The 22502-nt window shown below is 44.0% G+C and overlaps 2 protein-coding genes across 4 annotated transcripts in view; one reads left to right on the top strand and one right to left on the bottom strand.

Annotated features, from left to right (window-relative positions):
* Positions 1-6288: 6288 nt before the first annotated feature.
* On the bottom strand, positions 6289-19790 carry LOC142159870 (uncharacterized). Its single transcript, XM_075214707.1, has 7 exons — positions 19656-19790; positions 14588-14732; positions 13750-13944; positions 13547-13670; positions 13372-13469; positions 11397-11502; positions 6289-7818 (listed from the first exon to the last, which is right to left on the bottom strand). Exons 2-7 carry the CDS (start codon positions 14663-14665, stop codon positions 6764-6766), a joined length of 1656 nt encoding a protein of 551 aa, XP_075070808.1. The 5' UTR covers positions 14666-14732; positions 19656-19790; the 3' UTR covers positions 6289-6763.
* The window catches only part of LOC142159835 (uncharacterized), a 41992-nt gene continuing 39262 nt past the window's right edge, over positions 19773-22502 (top strand). The window contains exons 1-2 of one of the 3 annotated variants that reach the window (XR_012693004.1): positions 19773-19860; positions 22147-22264. The gene's annotated coding sequence lies outside the window, so the exon portion shown is untranslated. Of the gene's footprint in view, positions 19861-22133; positions 22265-22502 lie in introns of all 3 variants that reach the window. The other 2 variants (XR_012693003.1, XM_075214622.1) reach the window with 2 other exon arrangements.

Below are 22502 nucleotides of genomic sequence, written 5' to 3'. Positions count from 1 at the left end.
CCATTCATAAGAATTTGTTCTGGATGGTTTATCCTGTCGGAACTATAAACTAGTACGATGTCACTGGACACAGGAGACAACTTGCCTTTATTCAAAGAGGGTATTTGCCATTGAGAAACTATATCTGTGTTACTTACCATATCAGCAAAAAGGACATTTGAATCCATCAGTTTACTGGATTGATTATCCAGAAAACCATTTTTAGTATCTGTGTTTATCCTATACTACATACCTACTTACAGAAGTGACTGTGCAGTGGCACACAGTGTTTATGTTTGCATTTTGTCCTATTTTTCGTGGTTATATAAATCTAGCCTTGCTCTGGCCAGGACAATTACTGGTTTTATCTATAAGCCGATCTGTATGCATAATAAATTGTGATTATGTTAGGAACCCCGCCAGTCGGCACAACACAACCCGGAGTCTACTCCACCAGTCAGGTTTTCACTGGAGCCCCTGATGGTGGGGACAGACTGGGCTGCAGACTGGTAGAGGGTCGTGAAGTGTGTACCGGCTGGGGAGAACCCAGGCAAGCGGAGTGAGATCCAAGCAGAGATCAGGGGCCGGCAGCAGACAACGGTACCAATGAACAAGCTGAGGTCAGGGGTCACGAGCAGACAGGGAGGGCGGTATTCAATCCAGAGGTCAGGGTCACGAGGTTCACAAGCTAAGTCCAAATTCAAGCCAAGGGTCATACACAGGTAAACAACAGCAATTCCAATAGACAGGAACAAGGCAGAGAGCAGGTTCAGCAGACTGGATACAGAAACTATAACCGGCAATGAGGCAGCAGACCTCACTGCCTTAAATACCAGTACCAGCCAATCAGAGGCTGGCACTCAAAATCACATGGACAGGGCTCTAATAATTAAATTACTTATTTAATTAGCCCACAGGCTTGCCTATTCTTGCGCACGCGCCCGGCTGTCCCTAGGCGCCGGGACGCGGCGCTTCTGTAGTTGGTATCCGGCCGTTGCGGTCGGGTGATTCCCGGAAGTGACGTCCCGGTCGTCATAGCGACGGCCGGGACGCCTACAGGAAGGAGGTGAGAGTCGTGGCGGTGCCCGCGGCCGCCGCGCCTACTAACAAATTACACTTTATTTGTACTGTGTAACCTTAGAAAAGAACTTTCCTCAATCCTTTTCTACCACACACCGTACCTACACTTCTTAAGGGCTAAGGAGATCAATATTTCTCTATTCCTGTTTGTGGAGGTATAGGGGATCCCTTTACTACACTCCTTTAGGCAGCTTTACCCCTCAGACTATTCAAAAAAGGGAGCGCAGATAATCACACCACACTTCTATGATTCTTACCAGGGCTGTAGGAAAAGGGTCGACTCTAAGGAAGTGAGCGCTGTTTGATGAGCTGGATGTTCTTCCTGAAACATGGGAGGACATCCTTAGTGGTCTAACCTCTCCTCTGTGAAGGAGCTTATAAGAGACAAGATGAAAAACTTTTTTAGGGAGACCCCATGTTTGGATAGCCTCCATGATTCACTCGATTCCTGCGGCAGTTATATAACGAGTATATGAGATCACGGTGGTCATATATGGTTTGTTTATGAAGAAATCTCTAGGAACCGATGGGTTAACTTCTGAGTTTTATAAGCTCTTTAGTGTCATCTTGGGCTCCCTGCCTCATGGATATTTTGAAAATGTGCCTTGGAGAGAATTAATGTGACCTATACCCAGGGCCGGATTAAGGGAATGGAGGCCCCTGGGCTAAGGGCCCCCCCCCCCCCCCCCCCTGTGATCCGAGCACTAACCTCCTTCTCCGGTGCGCTGTACACTCTTTACTGAGGAGACCTCGTGAGAGTGAGACTCACGAGATCTCCTCAGTAAGGAGAATACAGCGCGCCGGGGAAGTACTGCAGGGAAAGTGCTCAGCAGCACTGATCGGGCTGGGGGCGCCCCCGCCCCCGACCGATCAATACTGCTGCTGAGCACTTTCAAGGGCCCCCTGGATGCCATAGGCCCCTGGGCTGTAGCCCAGTTAGCCCTATACCTTCCGAGCAGACATCACCTGAGTGATAAGGGCTCCCAAAAGCGTGATCGCAAGCCTCTCCTCTCCAACACCCTCCTAACTTCTCCCACCTTCACACACAGTGTCACATAGGCCTGGAGATACTTATGGCATTTAGAAAAACTTTACTGACCTTCCCTCTAACCATGTATCGAGGAATCAAATCCTAAAGCCCTTTACCCACCGAGGGGGATCCTGCAAAAAGAGACTGCCTAGATGAAGTTTAACAAATTCAAGCAAAAAGAATAGTACTAATACTTACAATAGCCAGGCAGAATGGAAGTCACGCTAAACTTAATCAAGTTCAGGCTATTCCCCCAGACAGTGTCGGATTGGGGCATGAAATGCCCACTGGGGAAATGCAATAGTAGGGACCCATTAAATATTGTTTGTCCAGGAGGGGTGTGGCCAGCCACAGGGGTGCGGCCAGCTACTAGAGGGGGGTGTGTGGAAATTGTTAATCATACGGACACCCCTGTAACTCCTCTTCCACTGAGCAGTTTTTTCAAATCCAGCTGCCAACCAGAAGTCAGTGAATCACGTCAGCCAGGCCATGGAAGATTTGAAAACAGCGGCTCAAGTGGAATGCTGGGGAGCTACACTGGCACCCGTATAATTAACAAGTATAAAAATAAAAAATTAATAAATGAAATAAACTGGATTTAAATTAATAAAATGAAAGTTACAATTTTTTTTATAGAAATTATATATTATCTATATTTTAAATAATTTGCACCTGAATCATAATAAAATAAAGCCTATATTTGTAATAGTAATATATAACAATACTGTACATATAGTTATCTAGAGTTAATGTAATCTCTCTTTTCTATCTTTTCTCCAGTGCAGCTATGAAAGTGATTCAGGACGACCATCTTAGAGTCTAGTAGGGGAGAGTGGTGGCATGTGATGAGCCGGCCTTGTCTGGCAAAGGGGAGGAGCAACGTGTTGGTGGGGCTATTGTGGCAGCAGCGAAGGGGGAGTGTGGCAGATGGTGTGTTTTTATTTTGCCAAGGATTGTTTGGATCTATGACAGATGAAGACTCCTGATGTAGGTGAGCAATACATATTATTAATAAGGGATGTTTTGTAGTGTTTTTATTTAATTTAAAGTAATGTTTACAAAGATGGGTGTGTTTTATTTACATGTTTTTTGTAGTGCACCAGGGACAAAATAATTTCTTTTTTTTAATCATTAAAACTATTATTACATCACATCCACTACATCAGAGGTGTGGGAAGAGTCCTAGTGCATTTAGTATGGTGCTGAGTATACCCGGGGCCAGTGGGGGTGGGGGGGGGGGGGGCATCTGTATTTCTTTTTGCAGACCCAATTTTCCAAGGGGATCCAGCCCTGTGCTGACCCACGCTTTTTGTCCCTGATTTTGCTAGTGAAGCCGATTGTCAGATTTTCCAGAAGGAACGCGGTTCTGGATGCCGTTAAGGAGTCCATTGGTGGCAGCATTGTAAGCCCCTCCTACTACGGCGGGGGCGCAATTGGGATAAAGAAAGGTAACAATGGCAAAGTAAGCTCAGCCGGTTCCCAGCAACAACAGACAGGGTGGCATAGGCGGCACATTCTGTTACACTAACACACCCTCACAACTCTCCCAATCTCTACTCTGAAACACATTTATTCCTCTTGTTTCAGCTGTGCCCTCTTCCACTTAGAATTTAAGCTCTCTAATGAGCAGGGTCCTCCATAACCTTTCTTTACATATCTGCGTTTATTTTGTCTACCTTGTATGTCCTGTTTTCCCTACTGTACGGCGCTGCGGAGCACTGTGGCGACTTACAAATCGACGATAATAATATTTGTCGGGGGACAAGCATTAATGCTTTGTTGACATTTTAACCCTATTGACCTAATTAACATGTAGACAATCTGAACGTCAACCTTTTAACTGTCGACATTCTGTCAACTTTTTGGTTTCGGCATTCTGACTACATCCCAGTGGGGTTGGGGTGGTGACCCATACTTTGAGTATAAGAGAACCATTCAATAGGGACCCATTGAAAGAATAACAACAATAAGAATGGAGTGTCGCCTGTACCCAGCAGATATACAATATAAAACAAAACTACCTCAAAACGGCCCTAAAGATGAATGATAATAAGCTGTGATGCCATTCCATTAAACAATATACAAAAGATTCACAGCACTAAAACAAAATGAAATAATCTATAGGAGGGAAAAAAAATCTAACCGAATCAAATCAAATTAATATGGGCTTGCTTTCAAATAATTAGTGTAATCAAAGTATTAATATCTCTAAATCATAAACACATAAATCCATACAAGATAGTACATAGATAAAAACCCAGAGAGAACGCTAATTCCCATACTGTCAGCTTGGGAGCAGGGTCTTCTCACCTCTTTGCAATGAGGGGGTTTGGAGAGGAGGAAAGAACAGAACCCCCAGGTGTGGCCATGCTCCCATCTTGATGTGGCCACGTCCTCTGTCCGATGTCACATCCCCATACCTCCCACCATTTGGGTAGACAATAGTATGGATACAGGTTTGTGCGAGAGCTGTCCAAACACACCAACAATTTTCCAAAGACAATAGGTCATGCCCTTTTTTGGGGTACAAAAATGGTGACTGTCCTGAATATTGGGACACATGCATAAAGAAATAGTGGTACTATATTTTTGACTCATTTACAGTATACATCTCATACACACCGACACACTCAATCTCTCACACACAATTCTCATACAACTAATACACTTTCCCAGCACGCCTCTATGAGGCTGTCTTCTTGTATACAAAGAACAATCTACACCTTCACACAACTAAATAAGTATAAAATAATATAAGTACATTGCAGTCCTACTGTGAGATACAATCTGCTTTGTGCTCAAAAAGTGTCAAGGGGAGGTGGAGACAATGGACAATTCTTGCTCATGGGCGCCTTCCGTCGGTGAGTCTCGAGTGCCTTGGCTATGCCATGCTTTTCAGGGCTTAGTTAGCCTGAGTGAGTTTACTAAGCACCTAAGAGGTGTGGGGTTTTTGAGTTGAGCACCCTTTTCCTAGTTCATGTAGTTGTTAGATACTTCACATGGAATGCAGTGTCAGGTTTCGATCTGTTAGAAGGTCCACCTTAGTAACGTGCTGGTGAGGGATATTCTTCACAAGGTATGGAAAATTCAGGATATAGAAAGGGGAAACATGGATGCTGTCAGCTGGGACGGATTTTGGTGTCTTCTGAAGACCCCCTTAGTTGGGTACTGAAATTTGCAGTCTCTTATCTTTGGCTAAGCTGTCCTGCATCCCCCTGCATATTTTGATTAATTTCAGTTTTTGTATGGTTAAGGATTTACACTGCATCTAAAAGTCTAGTCCTCTCCTCTAATTGTATCAAGAGATGTATGTGTCAAGTCATATATATGTTTTTAAAACTGTGGTTTTATTCCTTATTGTACCTGTTCTTTACTTTGGCAAGTTAACCGATTTAGGTTTCTTCCTTTGTTTGGGACAGTAACCCAAAACATTTGCTTTTCTAAGGACTTGGATTGTATTGTTTATTTTTTTTCAGAGACAGGATCTTATTAAGCACTCTATGGAGGAAGTAGGGGTTTGTAAAGTAAAATTAACACACTTTAGTTGTACTGCTTAAAGTCTATAAATTAAAACAGTTACAGTCGAAATATTCTAACACACACACACTTCCATTTTTGGTCAGCAGCCAATTAACCTACCAGTATGTTTTTGGACTGTGGGAAATAACCGGAGCACCCGGAGGAAACCCACGCAAACACTGGGAGAACATACAAACTCCACACAGAAAGGTTCCTGGTCGTAATCGAACTCATGGCCCCAGAGCTGTGAGGCAGCAATGCTAACCACTGTGCCAAGGTACAACGAAGTTAATTCATCAATAAACAAATACAATAAAAATTAAAATGACAGTAACGTTTTTATTATTTCCCATTTGTCTTCTTTTGAGTTTACGCACAGCCTATACAGATGAGAATATAAAACTATGTCAAGCATATACATTCCCTTGTGCTAGGCACAATCAATGATAAGTCATAGGTTACAATTCCTTTAAATATATATTTAAAGCAATATGTACCAACAGCTGTACATTTTTTGTAAATGTAACGAACTACCAAACTGGTTAAAGTTATGGACCATGTAAACTAGTTCACCTTCTAAGTTCGATGTTCATAGGTAACATTAAATAGTTAAAAAAAAACAACAAGATAATAAGCTGTACTTTAAAAAGTAGTGGAAATAATGGTTCAATTCTAAAAGCTTTGTAGCTAATGTAATCTTCATTTATTTTCCTTTCCCTCTCATTGTTATATAATTAACTCTATAGTCATGATTGAAAACACACCAGTAGACGTTATTCAACCAAATATTTCCCTCACAAATTTACTGACATTCTTTTCATGTTATTTTTCTTGTACTGAAAAGGTAGGTCAATCTATGTTGAAATAATTATCTAAAATGATCCTTTCAGTCTGGATTAGCAACAGTTCACATAGAAAACCATCAAGCTCAAAATCATCTACCAATTTTTGCTTTATGCTAATTGGGCATAAAAAAAATAGTTTTTACAATAAAAATAAACAAACTTTCACAAACTTGGCTTAAAATCTCTAAAAATAGCTTGCAAGGTACTAGCTAAAACATTTCTGTCAGAAGGAAATAGAGAGATCGATGAAATGTCCGTTTGTGGATGGGGTGTAGAAATACTTTGCACATACAAATATAGCAACGGTTTTTCAATGATGTACTTGTGAGTGAATTTTCTGATGCTTAACAAGACTTGCTTTCTGTGTAAAACAGTTCCCACAATCAGAACAGGTAAAGGGCTTCTCACCTGTATGAGTTATCTGATGTTTTATCATATTTGATTTGCGAGTGAAAGCTTTCCCACACACGGAACATGTAAAAGGCCTCTCTCCTGTATGATTTTTCTGATGTTCCACGAGCATTGATTTCTGTGTAAAACATTTACCACAGTCAGAACATGAAAAAGGCTTTTCACCCGAGTGAATTATCTGATGTTTAACAAGAGTTGATTTATAAGTGAAACATCTCCCACATTCAGGACAGGTAAAAGGTTTTTCTCCCGTGTGGATCCTCTGGTGATGAACGAGACTTGATTCCTGCGTAAAACATTTTCCACACTTAGAACATCGAAATGGCTTTTCTCCAGTGTGAACCCTCTGGTGACCAATAACATGCGATTTATGTCTAAAACACTTTCCACACTCTGAACATGTAAATGGCTTTTCACCTGTGTGAATTCTCTGATGTTCAAGGAGATGTGATTTATACGTAAAACATTTCCCACAATCAGAACATGAAAATGGCTTCTCACCTGTGTGAATTCTCAAATGTTTAACAAGTGTTGATTTACATGTAAAATATTTTCCGCATTCAGAACATGAAAATGGTTTCTCACCTTTGTGGATTTTCTGGTGTGCTATAAGATTTGCTTTCTGTGCAAAAGACTTCCCACATTCAGAACATGAAAATGGCTTCTCTCCTGTGTGAATTCTCAAATGTATAACAAATTTGTCTTTCTTGCTAAAACATTTCCCACACACCGAACATGCAAATTTTTCGTCACCTCTATTAGCGGCATTATACTTAATAATATCTGATAAATGTCCCCCATGTTTAAAGGAAGCTGCACTGTGAAGCACTGCAGGTATATTTGGGGTTATAGGTTTTTCTCCTTTAGAATCTTGTGTGATGTTTTTAGCTTTCATTTCACAAACTGGAGATGAAATAGGATGCTCCTTCGAGGTATTCCTGTTGTTGTGTCCACCTGTGGGAAATTAAATAACTGCATATTTGAAAGTCTGCACCAGATCCATGTTTTTCAATGAAGATTGCATTTAAAGGCCGAAATATTCAATAACTTGAGTAAGTTGTGCATATGCAATTAAACAGAAAAGCAATAAAATAAAACATACAAATAGGAACTAGAATGTTGAAAAATATTTATATCAAGATGATGAATTTATGATACATTTAAAAAGTAATTTTGTAGACAGTTGCAGTGTTAGTATGAAGCCAAATCAGGATAACAATCAGTACCAAGCATAGCATACACAGCAGTATTTCTGTTTGCATTCAGGGAGGATCATGAGTAATGTCATATTATGTCTCCTACCAGTGGTCAATGACTGAGTCACTTATGTGTGTCTGGGGTCTGTGAATAGAAAGACAGATCGAAATAAGACCAGAGTGTGTAGTGAGAGGGGGAGACTGGTCAGATCTCTTGTCTGGTAACACACAGTGACATGATGTGAGGAGGAGAACAGGAGTCTAATAGGGGCTGATGTCTCCTGATGTATGAGATACACCAGAGAGTGTGTGGAGGAGACTGGTCAGATCTCTTGTCTGGTAATACACAGTGATATGATGTGAGGAGGAGAACAGGGGTCTAATAGGGGCTGATGTCTCCTGATGTATGAGAAACACCAGAGAGTGTGTGGAGGAGACTGGTCAGATCTCTTGTCTGGTAACACAGTGACATGATGTGAGGAGGAGAACAGGAGTCTAATAGGGGCTGATGTCTCCTGATGTATGAGAAACACCAGAGAGTATGTGGAGGAGACTGGTCAGATCTCTTGTCTGGTAACACACAGTGACATGATGTGAGGAGGAGAACAGGGGTCTAATAGGGGCTGATGGCTCCTGATGTATGAGAAACACCAGAGAGTGTGTAGTGAGAGGGGGAGACTGGTCAGATCTCTTGTCTGGTAACACACAGTGACATGATGTGAGGAGGAGAACAGGAGTCTAATAGGGGCTGATGTCTCCTGATGTATGAGAAACACCAGAGAGTGTGTGGAGGAGACTGGTCAGATCTCTTGTCTGGTAACACACAGTGATATGATGTGAGGAGGAGAACAGGAGTCTAATAGGGGCTGATGTCTCCTGATGTATGAGAAACACCAGAGAGTGTGTGGAGGAGACTGGTCAGATCTCTTGTCTGGTAACACACAGTGACATGATGTGAGGAGGAGAACAGGAGTCTAATAGGGGCTGATGTCTCCTGATGTATGAGAAACACCAGAGAGTGTATGGAGGAGACTGGTCAGATCTCTTGTCTGGTAACACACAGTGATATGATGTGAGGAGGAGAACAGGAGTCTAATAGGAGCTGATGGCTCCTGATGTATGAGAAACACTAGAGAGTGTGTGGAGGAGACTGGTCAGATCTCTTGTCTGGTAACACACAGTGACATGATGTGAGGAGGAGAACAGGAGTCTAATAGGAGCTGATGGCTCCTGATGTATGAGAAACACTAGAGAGTGTGTGGAGGAGACTGGTCAGATCTCTTGTCTGGTAACACACAGTGATATGATGTGAGGAGGAGAACAGGAGTCTAATAGGAGCTGATGGCTCCTGATGTATGAGAAACACTAGAGAGTGTGTGGAGGAGACTGGTCAGATCTCTTGTCTGGTAACACACAGTGATATGATGTGAGGAGGAGAACAGGAGTCTAATAGGAGCTGATGTCTCCTGATGTATGAGAAACACCAGAGAGTGTGTGGAGGAGACTGGTCAGATCTCTTGTCTGGTAACACACAGTGACATGATGTGAGGAGGAGAACAGGAGTCTAATAGGAGCTGATGGCTCCTGATGTATGAGAAACACCAGAGAGTGTGTGGAGGAGACTGGTCAGATCTCTTGTCTGGTAACACACAGTGATATGATGTGAGGAGGAGAACAGGAGTCTAATAGGGGCTGATGTCTCCTGATGTATGAGAAACACCAGAGAGTGTGTGGAGGAGACTGGTCAGATCTCTTGTCTGGTAACACACAGTGACATGATGTGAGGAGGAGAACAGGAGTCTAATAGGGGCTGATGGCTCCTGATGTATGAGAAACACCACAGAGTGTGTGGAGGAGACTGGTCAGATCTCTTGTCTGGTAACACACAGTGATATGATGTGAGGAGGAGAACAGGAGTCTAATAGGGGCTGATGTCTCCTGATGTATGAGAAACACCAGAGAGTGTGTGGAGGAGACTGGTCAGATCTCTTGTCTGGTAACACACAGTGACATGATGTGAGGAGGAGAACAGGAGTCTAATAGGGGCTGATGGCTCCTGATGTATGAGAAACACCACAGAGTGTGTGGAGGAGACTGGTCAGATCTCTTGTCTGGTAACACACAGTGACATGATGTGAGGAGGAGAACAGGAGTCTAATAGGAGCTGATGACTCCTGATGTATGAGAAACACCAGAGAGTGTGTGGAGGAGACTGGTCAGATCTCTTGTCTGGTAACACACAGTGATATGATGTGAGGAGGAGAACAGGAGTCTAATAGGGGCTGATGTCTCCTGATGTATGAGATACACCACAGAGTGTGTGGAGGAGACTGGTCAGATCTCTTGTCTGGTAACACACAGTGACATGATGTGAGGAGGAGATCAGGGGTCTAATAGGGGCTGATGGCTCCTGATGTATGAGAAACACCACAGAGTGTGTGGAGGAGACTGGTCAGATCTCTTGTCTGGTAACACACAGTGATATGATGTGAGGAGGAGATCAGGGGTCTAATAGGGGCTGATGGCTCCTGATGTATGAGAAACACCACAGAGTGTGTGGAGGAGACTGGTCAGATCTCTTGTCTGGTAACACAGTGATATGATGTGAGGAGGAGAACAGGGGTCTAATAGGGGCTGATGGCTCCTGATGTATGAGAAACACCACAGAGTGTGTGGAGGAGACTGGTCAGATCTCTTGTCTGGTAACACAGTGATATGATGTGAGGAGGAGAACAGGGGTCTAATAGGGGCTGATGTCTCCTGATGTATGAGATACACCACAGAGTGTGTGGGAGGAGACTGGTCAGATCTCTTGTCTGGTAACACACAGTGACATGATGTGAGGAGGAGAACAGGGGTCTAATAGGGGCTGATGTATGAGAAACACCAGAGAGTGTGTGGAGGAGACTGGTCAGATCTCATGTCTGGTAACACACAGTGATATGATGTGAGGAGGAGAACAGGAGTCTAATAGGGGCTGATGTCTACTGATGTATGAGAAACACCAGAGAGTGTGTGGAGGAGACTGGTCAGATCTCTTGTCTGGTAACACACAGTGACATGATGTGAGGAGGAGAACAGGAGCCTAATAGGGGCTGATGTCTCCTGATGTATGAGAAACACCAGAGAGTGTGTGAAGGAGACTCTTGTCTCGTAACACAGTGAGAACAGGAGTCCAATAGTCTAATCAGGGCTGATGGTTCCCGACTCCCCCAATAGGCATAAACTTTTTCCTAATCGGTTTGTAGTGACAGAGGAGGGTGTAGATTGAGAGGTAGATCATTGTAGTGTAGGAGAATATGTGACTCTTTTCTGTATTTAGTGTTTATTACTTACCTGTGCTGATATCTACAGGAATTTCCTCCTCCTTAATTTTAACATTTGTCTGTACTTCATCAGTCTCTGGGTCAATGTCAACCAAAACAATATTCAGTTCACCATCCTAAACAGTACATGAAATAATAATACATTTTTAATACTACATAATTTAAAGGACCAGTAAACAAAGTACCAACAACAGCTTGTTTAGAAATGTCATAGCTGTCATATGACACCATGGTACACCTCTTCCTCTCTATATACAGAGTAACAGGCAGGCAATGAAGAACCGAAGATGGAGAGATAGGTTCAGCATGACTCAAATGGGGAAACTGGAAACACTGGGGTATAGAGTGTGATGACACAAGTTTGGGCACTTTAAAAATTATCTCCAAAACTCAAGCTCCTTCTCCTCTATACACTGGAAGCCTGCCTGAAACATCAGTATTATTTCAACAAAGCCTGGAGAACAGAAAGAGAGTACAGAACCTGGAGGGAGACTAGAGAACAACACTCGCAAAGAAAAATAGGAATAAAAACAAAAAAACAAAACAAAAAACAAACACCATGAAATGGAGAACTTTGGAAGAAAAAAAAACCAAGAGTCTAAACGGAGGGCATCCAGTGTCCCATATTAGACTCAAAGAAAGGGAATTAACGCAAGTACAAAAATTCCATGAGGGACACTGAAAGAGCTAGAGATGCCCCAAAGCTGTTCCCAAGGGAGGGTATTTATATTTGCAGCACCTTCCGTCCAAAGCTTGCATCTTTGGAAGCAAATATGTTGCATCGGTAGAATTTAGTGAAAATGTGTACAGAAGACCTGATGGTTGTCCAGGAAGCACCCACAGACCTGGAAGAATGCGCAGTCACATGTTCGGGGTCAGGCTTGGCTGCCATAACGTAAGCCTGGCAAATTATGGAAGCAGTTTCCCTGGTACTGGTCTGCTCAGTGTCTGGCCAGCCTCACTTGTATGCATTATAGAGGATGAAGAGGTCATCCGTCCTGTGCACTTAACAGGTCCTATGGACCTAGGTTAAGAGTACTCTTCATCTGGAGATCTGCCACGACCTAAGGCTGGAATCATGATATCCTGATTCAGATGGAACTTGGAAATCACCCTAGGCTAAAAAGACGGCTTAGTCTGAAGGACAGCCCGATGTTCATGGAAGACAAGGAAAGGTGACTTACATGACAGGGCCCATAGTTCTGAAACCCTCCTACCTGTTGAGATACCCAAGAGGACGGTAGCCATCCAGATAAGGAACTTTAACTCCACAGAATCCAGTGGTTTGAAAGGAGAGTGCTGTAAGGCTGTCAGCACCAGGTTAAGATCTTGAGGAGCTACCTGGGGGGGGGGATGTAGGGAGGCTGCACATGCATCACTCACTGAAAGAAAGTCTGCACTTCTGGTAGAAGACCAACACCACACAAGAAAACAAACTACTGTAGAAAGCCAGTAGAAGGATGCAGGGAGCTGTAGTCATGTTAATTAGAATGCACTGCACACTACAGTACAGATACCAGCTCCAACACATACACAGTACTACAGTCATCTTTATACATTAAACATTCTGCCAGCAGCAATCAATTTTGCTCATGAGAAACTACCCATAGAGTAATGTTAAAAAGGTAGAGAGACAGAAGATTGATACATTTAATAATGTGGGAAGGTGAGGGCAGGGACCGACATCCAATGTGCCATTCAGGACTCCGCCCTACATACACACTTCCACATTTCCAGACACTTTGTCTTTAGACTCATGCACACGAGCGCTTTGTTAATGTGATTTACTGAACCGCTATCAATGGATGCAGGTCTGCGCAAATTAGGTACATTTTCCACCAGATAACAGATAATGCTGCAGGTTACTTGATGGGAAAGCACCACAAACCAGTACAGACCTGTATCCACCTACAACAGGGTTAACACAGTAGATGACTAATAGAGACCAATGATGTTTATTCATCAAAATGTAGTTTTCTACTTACTTCATAATCCTGCGATACATCGTGACCCTCCTCTGTACCATCCAGTGAATGAAGAGGACTGGGACATCTCTCTGGTGTATTTATATTAGTGGATCCGTCTGTAGGAAAAACAAGGACTTAATACATTATTTATTAAGGATGTATCGGAGGATGTGTATCTCATTAGGTCTCTTACCCAGTGATGTGAGGGGCCGGTGATTCTCCATCATGACGTCCTTGTACAGATCCTTGTGTCCCTCTAAATACTCCCACTCCTCCATGGAGAAATAGACAGCGACATCCTGACACCTTATAGGAACCTGACACACACAATGATACAGTCATCACCCAGACACATCCCCTGGTGTTACTGTATAATGTCCCATTCCCAGCAGTCACCTCTCCAGTCAGCAGCTGAATGATCTTGTTGGTGAGTTCTAGAATCCTCTGGTCATTGTTTCTCTCAAGTATCAGTGAGTGAGGTGGAGGTTCCGTGGTGGGGTTCTGGGTCCTGCTCAGTCTCCCTGACATACGGGGGCGGCTGCTGCTAGCTGTCACGCGCTCAGAAAATGCTTTCTTCACAACTGTGTAATCCTACATACGAATAAACTAAATATCAATTCTCTGTAGGTCCCTCTTTTTTGAAAATGACATAGTAATTGTCATGGCAATAGGAGGAAATGTTGGGTTTGAATTCATCAGAATTTGCTTAGTATCGTAGGGAAATGAAATTATTTAAAAAAACAAACAAACACATTTTCCCATTTACTAAAAAAAAAAAATCATTTTTATAACAAGTACAGAAGTGTCTTAGTCGTTAGCATCTCTGTCTCACAGGGTGGAGTCATAAGTAGGTTAATTGACTGCTGACAAATGTAACTCTAGTCTGTGTGTGCGTGTTAGTGAATTTAGACTGTAAGCACCAATGGGGCAGGGACTGACGTGAATGACAAATATTCTCTGTACAGCGCTATGGAATTTGTGGTGCTATATAAATAAATGATGATGAAGTATAAAAGCATAAGTAACAAATCCATATAAAGTAGTACATATGTGTTAAGAAATACATTCTACATTGCTAACAAACATTTTAAAACATCGGAGAGAAACTAAAATAGAATGTGTTTGTACAAAATGCTTTAGGGCGTTAGTCCCATCTTGATCAATTAAGATTACTACACCAAATCACAGACCAAAAAATTATTTTTACATGATGCGGTCACAGAGAACCCCTCACCTCTCCAGTCAGAAGGTAGATGATCTCCAGGGTGAGATTTAATATCATCTTAGTCACATGACTTTCATCCTTGTCCATCCTGAAGTCTCTTAGAGTGGGCTCTGGTCCTGGCGAGAGGAACTAATCTTATGAAGATCTCTGATGCCTATTAATAAAGAGTTTTAATCTACAAATAAATGTATAAAAATATTGCCATCAAACAGCCCTGGCCAACCTGTAGCTCTCCAGGAGTTGTAAAACTACAAGTCCCAGCATACCCTGCCAGCTATTGGTTGTCAATTTACTGGCAAAGCATTCTGGGGCTAGTTGTTTTACAACACCTGGAGAGCCACAGGTTGGCCAGGCCTGCTAAAATAATTTAAAAAAAAGACACCCCTTCACATAACATATATACACACACGCATATTGACATGAAGAAATAAAACTTCCTGTAATTCTTAAATAAAAACACAGACTGTTTGAGACCTAAATCCATTGCCCTGTTGGATGGAATTATATCTAGACTACAATGTAAGATGCCTTCCAAGGGATAAAGAGAACTTAAAAAGTAAGTAAAACAATATATTAATAATGCCAAAACATGTAGTTATTTTATCACGGTTTCTGCTGATATAGACAGATCCATTCAGTCTGCTTCGGCCTCGTCAGGACAGGTTGTTCTTGTCAGCAGTGTGAAAAGTCATGAAAGCATCCTCTCTAGATCAATGGGCAGCAATAGGGAGGATTTCAGGCAAAAAATAGTCAAATATGGTATCTCTGTGGAGGAGGTGGCCTTAAATAAAAGAAAGAAGAGTAGAACAGTGAGGAGAGAGGATGCTATGAAGGAAAAGAAGAGCAGTCAGGTGAGAGGATGGACTAACATAAGAGGAGGAAGAGAAGAGCTGTCAGGGGAGAAGATAGGCTGAAGTAAAAGGAGGAAGGGAGGAACTGTCATGGATAAGGGTAAAATAAAGTAAAAGGAATAAGAGAAGATCTGCCAGGGGAGAGGCTATACTGAAGTAAAATGAGAAAAGAAAAGTTTTTAGGGGAAAGGGTGGAATAAAGTGAATGAAGGAAGAGAACAGCTGTCGGAGGTAAGGGTGGAATGAAGTAAAAGGAGGAAGAGAAGAGCTGTCGGAGGTAAGGGTGGAATGAAGTGAATGATGGAAGAGAAGAGCTGTCGGAGGTAAGGGTGGAATGAAGTGAATGATGGAAGAGAAGAGCTGTCAGAGGTAAGGGTGGAATGAAGTAAAAGGAGGAAGAGAAGAGCTGTCGGAGGTAAGGGTGGAATGAAGTAAAAGGAGGAAGAGAAGAGCTGTCGGAGGTAAGGGTGGAATGAAGTGAATGATGGAAGAGAAGAGCTGTCGGAGGTAAGGGTGGAATGAAGTGAATGAAGGAAGAGAACAGCTGTCAGAGGTAAGAGTGGAATGAAGTAAAAGGAGGAAGAGAAGAGCTGTCAGAGGTAAGAGTGGAATGAAGTAAAAGGAGGAAGACAAGAGCTGTCAGAGGTAAGAGTGGAATGAAGTAAAAGGAGGAAGAGAAGAGCTGTCAGAGGTAAGGGTGGAATAAAGTAAAAGGAGGAAGAGAAGAGCTGTCAGAGGTAAGGGTGGAATGAAGTAAAAGGAGGAAGAGAAGAGCTGTCAGAGGTAAGGGTGGAATGAAGTAAAAGGAGGAAGAGAAGAGCTGTCAGAGGTAAGGGTGGAATGAAGTAAAAGGAGGAAGAGAAGAGCTGTCAGAGGTAAGGGTTGAATGAAGATTTTCCCTTCTTTCTTTACAAGTCACGCGCTGTCTTCTGGTCTCTAGGTTATTCTAATTAAAAGGCTGTTCTCCCAAACCACTTATCTTCCAATACATCAAAGCCATGGATAGTCCATATAAGAGATTGAAGGTATTTTTAAAACTGAAAAGCCTTTATTGAACAGACACATTGTAAGCAGGATTGTCACCCATTTATATATGCTGTAGTGTATTGAACGTAGTGGCAAGTAACTCGCATAATTCCAAAACTAGGGATCTGCTTCTAAAAAGCATCGAGTTTCCAATTTTTACCTGACAAGGATGGGAATTGGGCATTTTTCTTTTTTAAGCGCTGAACTGATAACATAGTATACACTGTGCTAATATATATGTACCGCTCTGGGTGGAGATGACATTGAACCCTCCAGTGGATACTTCCAGAAGTCGATCTATAATTTTCTTAGAACTTTCAAACAGTAATGTATTCTCAAACTGATGGCAAAGGCAGATATATGAGTTCACAAGATAATAGCAACAGGTTTTGACTGTGCTTAGTTATCATTTTTCCTTCAAAATGACCCCCTCCCCCAACATCCACCCGCCATATAGAACAAGAACAATGGTACTGTGTAGTTCATACATGCCCACTTTTAAGATTTCTCCCCCGGGATATCCGGGGGAGAAGTCATGAGACATGGGGTAGCAGGAGGGCATGCTGACATTTCGCGTCACCATAGCCCCGTCCCCACTATAAAAGTAGTGGGGGTGGAGCTTAATGACGGAAATTAAGCCCCACCCCTGCCATGAATTTCGCCAAATTTCTGGAGTTTTGCCTACTTTTCCGGGAGTCAGTGAGAACGCCCCGAAATTCGGGAGCCTTTCGGGAATTCCGGGAGAGCAGGCAGATATGGTGTAGTTAATTAGTACATACAGATATGGGATAATTAATTATGATAATTACAACTAGCAAACAGAACAGAAGTGCATCAAGTAGCAGGGTTGCCAACTGCAAATTTACTGACAATGAAACCATACTGTCATTTTATATCTGACAAAAAGACAAATTGGGGTCAGTAAAATCTTGACACTACTATAACACAAATAATAGAAACTATAAATACTACAGCTGCTACAACTTTCACTTTACCAGAGATGTGGTGTAACATGATAATAGGTAAAAACTATTAACAAAAGTTAGCAACATTGCATGCCGTATGCAGAAGTAGTACTGCGCACTGTAGAAATTATTGTTAATTTACATAGGAAGAATGAACTGTGAGTTGTGTATAACCCCCACTTTTCCAGTACAGCAGTTGCTGTCTCATCATAGAAAGTCAAGATTTTCTATTCCGGAGAGAAATGCTAAGTGTATACTGTGGAGAACAAAGACACTGGTAAAATGACCAGAGATACTATAGCTGATTCCGACTGTTAACGGTGTAAATCCAAACTATTGTCATTTCTATCCTGCTATTGGCTCTCTTACTAATAAGAGGACATTGCCTTATGTGTGTTAATGTTCAGAACAATGTTGGTCTTCAAAAAAATGGCTACCGCGTCAGTGCAGAGTCCTTTTATTATATATAACCAGCTCTCTGTAAAACGCTTAGATCTAGTGTTAATCTGTGGCAAATAGCTGAGAAAAAAGCCGAAAACTACATTGCCCGTGATCTTCTACGCAACTGGTATGACGTGATAATTCAGCTGGCTGCATATAACACTGGAAGAGGGACTAAATCCCCTTTACCGTAGGTACCTGGTACATACACTGCATGGGAAATAGCACACTCGGGGCTAGATTTACTAAGCTGCGGGTTTGAAAAAGTGGGGATTGGTTGCTATAGGCAACATCCCCACTTTTTCAAACCCGCAGCTTAGTAAATCTAGCCTTCAGTGTGAGCCAGCTAAATCCCCTTCACTGAAAGTACCTTTTGGCCCCCTGCTGGCCGGGTCATGAATTTGAAGGGGATTTAGCCAGCTGTACCAGTGTAGGTACCTGGTACATTGACTGTATAGGAAATAGGATTTAGCCAGCTCTTTGCCAGACTTGTACTGTCTTATATTACCGAGGTTGTTTTTGATGATGGTAGTATCAGTACTAAGTAACATGACAATGGATAGTATAATATGTGCATTTTGTCTTGAATTTGTTTCCAAGTCACCCGAAAATATTTATTTAGCCATTTATTTTTTATTGATAAAATATTGGGACAACCTTTTAAGAGTTAATTTCTCTTGTGGTTACTCATTAACGATTCATATGGATGTGTAGAGATCTAAAAACAAGATAATTTTAGAGTGAGAAATAGAAACACTGAAGATACAGGGTCATAAACTGGAAGTAACAACAAGAAATGCAAACTGAAAGGTCAACTCAAAGTAAAGGATAATGTGTAGATATTAGCCCATGATAAAAGTTATTTACAGTTATTATTCTATGCACGCATTAGACATATATAAAGAGCACCCCCCCCCCCCCCTCTTTATTCACAGAACTTGTTTTCACCAGCAGACAATTATAGTTGCCAACTCATTTGTTTGGTGTTACTTAGTGTTCTCTATGTCTGGTGCATGTAGGTTTGCTTATAGGAGTTGACTATTATACTTGTATGCTTTGTAGTGGATGCTTTAGGTTATGTTTTAATCATACTTGCCCACTCTCCCGGGTTGTCCAGGAGACTCCCTGCAACCTCCATCACACATGCCCCCCCCCCCATGCCCTGCAGCTTCCATCACATATGCCCCCCCCCGCAGCTTCCATCACATATGCCCCCCCCCCCCCCCGCAGCTTCCATCACACATGCCCCCCTCGTGCCTTGCAGCTTCAATCACACATGCCCCCCTGTGCCATGCAGCTTCAATCACACATGCCCCCCTGTGCCCTGCAGCTTCAATCACACATACCCCCCTGTGCCCTGCAGCTTCAATCACACATACCCCTCTGTGCCCTGCAGCTTCAATCACACATACCCCTCTGTGCCCTGCAGCTTTAATCACACATGCCCCCTTGTGCCCTGCAGCTTCAATCACACATACCCCTCTGTGCCCTGCAGCTTCAATCACACATACCCCCTGTGCCCTGCAGCTTCAATCACACATGCCCCCCTGTGCCCTGCAGCTTCAATCACACATGCCCCCCTGTGCCCTGCAGCTTCAATCACACATGCCCCCCTGTGCCCTGCAGCTTCAATCACACATGCCCCTCTGTGCCCTGCAGCTTCAATCACACATACCCCTGTGCCCTGCAGCTTCAATCACACATGACCCCCTGTGCCCTGCAGCTTCAATCACACATACCCCTCTGTGCCCTGCAGCTTCAATCACACACACTTGCTCCCCTTCTTCCTCTTACCTTTTTCTACACGAATGCTGCCAGCAACAGAAAAAATTGATGGAGTTCCTGCACAGACTACCATAGAATTCCAGCAGCCGCCTACACTGTGTACCATGTGACCAATGTGACCAATGTGATCACATGACCCTGTGACGTCATATTGACGTGCCAGGGTACCTAAGATGAAGGGGATTTAGCTGCTACCTTTAAATAACAGAGAGAGGTATGTTACATTACTGTAATGTCTGTGTATATAGTAACTATCATTGGATGTAAGGAGTAGTGGAGACAGTGCTGGGAGACCAGGCAGAGGGGAGTCAGGTGAGAGTGCAGGGAAGGAGTAGTGGTGACAGTGCTGGGAGACCAGGCAGAGGGGAGTCAGGTGAGAGTGCAGGGAAGGAGTAGTGGAGACAGTGCTGGGAGGCCAGGCAGAGGGGAGTCAGATGAGAGTGCAGGGAAGGAGTAGTGGAGACAGTGCTGGGAGACCAGGCAGAGGGGAGTCAGGTGAGGGTGCAGGGAAGGAGTAGTGGTGACAGTGCTGGGAGACCAGGCAGAGGGGAGTCAGGGGAGAGTGCAGGGAAGGAGTAGTGGTGACAGTGCTGGGAGACCAGGCAGAGGGGAGTCAGATGAGAGTGCAGGGAAGGAGTAGTGGAGACAGTGCTGGGAGACCAGGCAGAGGGGAGTCAGGTGAGAGTGCAGAGAAGGAGTAGTGGTGACAGTGCTGGGAGACCAGGCAGAGGGGAGTCAGGTGAGAGTGCAGGGAAGGAGTAGAGGTGACAGTGCTGGGAGACCAGGCAGAGGGGAGTCAGGTGAGAGTGCAGGGAAGGAGTAGTGGAGACAGTGCTGGGAGACCAGGCAGAGGGGAGTCAGGTGAGAGTGCAGGGAAGGAGTAGTGGTGACAGTGCTGGGAGACCAGGCAGAGGGGAGTCAGGGGAGAGTGCAGGGAAGGAGTAGTGGTGACAGTGCTGGGAGACCAGGCAGAGGGGAGTCAGGTGAGAGTGCAGGGAAGGAGTAGTGGAGACAGTGCTGGGAGACCAGGCAGAGGGGAGTCAGGTGAGAGTGCAGGGAAGGAGTAGTGGTGACAGTGCTGGGAGACCAGGCAGAGGGGAGTCAGGTGAGAGTGCTGGGAAGGAGTAGTGGTGACAGTGCTGGGAGACCAGGCAGAGGGGAGTCAGGTGAGAGTGCAGGGAAGGAGTAGTGGTGACAGTGCTGGGAGACCAGGCAGAGGGGAGTCAGGTGAGAGTGCAGGGAAGGAGTAGTGGTGACAGTGCTGGGAGACCAGGCAGAGGGGAGTCAGGTGAGAGTGCAGGGAAGGAGTAGTGGTGACAGTGCTGGGAGACCAGGCAGAGGGGAGTCAGGTGAGAGTGCTGGGAAGGAGTAGTGGAGACAGGGCTGGGAGACCAGACAGAGGGGAGTCAGGTGAGAGTGCAGGGAAGGAGTAGTGGTGACAGTGCTGGGAGACCAGGCAGAGGGGAGTCAGGTGAGAGTGCAGGGAAGGAGTAGTGGTGACAGTGCTGGGAGACCAGGCAGAGGGGAGTCAGGTGAGAGTGCAGGGAAGGAGTAGTGGTGACAGTGCTGGGAGACCAGGCAGAGGGGAGTCAGATGAGGGTGCAGGGAAGGAGTAGTGGAGACAGTGCTGGGAGACCAGGCAGAGGGGAGTCAGGTGAGAGTGCAGGGAAGGAGTAGTGGAGACAGTGCTGGGAGACCAGGTAGAGGGGAGTCAGGTGAGTGTGCAGGGAAGGAGTAGTGGTGACAGTGCTGGGAGACCAGGCAGAGGGGAGTCAGGTGAGAGTGCAGGGAAGGAGTAGTGGAGACAGTGCTGGGAGACCAGACAGAGGGGAGTCAGGTGAGAGTGCAGGGAAGGAGTAGTGGAGACAGTGCTGGGAGACCAGGCAGAGGGGAGTCAGGTGAGAGTGCAGGGAAGGAGTAGTGGTGACAGTGCTGGGAGACCAGGCAGAGGGGAGTCAGGTGAGAGTGCAGGGAAGGAGTAGTGGAGACAGTGCTGGGAGACCAGGCAGAGGGGAGTCAGGTGAGGGTGCAGGGAAGGAGTAGTGGTGACAGTGCTGGGAGACCAGGCAGAGGGGAGTCAGGTGAGGGTGCAGGGAAGAAGTACTATAACAGATTGTACATTGTACACTGCAGAAGTCCTATCATATGTAATGTAGCTTAGTGTTGTCAGTCTTCATGTAATGACTACTTTTATCAGATCACAGGTATATAGTAATATTATCAATACCTGGTTATATTCTAGTTTTCAAGTTTGTTCAAAAGTTCTGTATTCTGCAGGTGATCTATGTGAATGTGATGGTATTTTTCTTTGAACCAACATGTATGAACTGTAGTGTGAGCTGATGGAGTGATCTGAACATTCATACTGATGTTACTTTGTGGGTTGATTATATTGATGAAAAATGGATTTAATAGCACCATAGTTTCTACTATCTCAATACAGAATTCCATCCCACCAGGATATTTAAAACAAAGAAATTATATCAGTTTCTCGCTACAGAGCTCACTGCCAAGGTCTGCCCATTCCCAGAGTGTTCATGATGGACAAGGACAAGAGTCACATGACTGAGAGGATATTTAATCTCACCCTGGAGATCATCTCTCTGCTGACTGGAGAGGTGAGGGGATCTGGGAATGTCACACTGAAATCGCTATTATCTCGTGAAATCCTCAGGAAAATTAATATTGAGTATTGTCCAGGGGTAGATGTCATGGAGCTAACAAAGAAAGTGATAGCACCAGATGTACTGTTGTTATTATTTTTTATTAAGTCTTATTATTATTTAGTTATATGGTGCCACCGATTCCGTAGCTCCAGACAATTGTACCAATATAGATAACACATAACTACAGTGA

Source organism: Mixophyes fleayi, chromosome 6 (assembly GCF_038048845.1).
Source record: "Mixophyes fleayi isolate aMixFle1 chromosome 6, aMixFle1.hap1, whole genome shotgun sequence".
NCBI lineage: Eukaryota > Metazoa > Chordata > Amphibia > Anura > Limnodynastidae > Mixophyes > Mixophyes fleayi.
This window is presented reverse-complemented; position numbering and strand designations above follow the sequence as displayed.

What these genes read in the sequence shown, in the direction of transcription:
- LOC142159870 (XM_075214707.1), bottom strand. Translation starts at nt 14,665, where the DNA reads ATGGACAAGGATGAAAGTCATGTGACTAAGATGATATTAAATCTCACC. An exon ending in CCGGCCCCTCACATCACTGG is followed by an intron (nt 13,470 to 13,546) that starts GTAAGAGACCTA and finishes TTTTTCCTACAG; the next exon opens with ACGGATCCACTAATATAAAT. An exon ending in ATGTATCGCAGGATTATGAA is followed by an intron (nt 11,503 to 13,371) that starts GTAAGTAGAAAA and finishes TGTACTGTTTAG; the next exon opens with GATGGTGAACTGAATATTGT.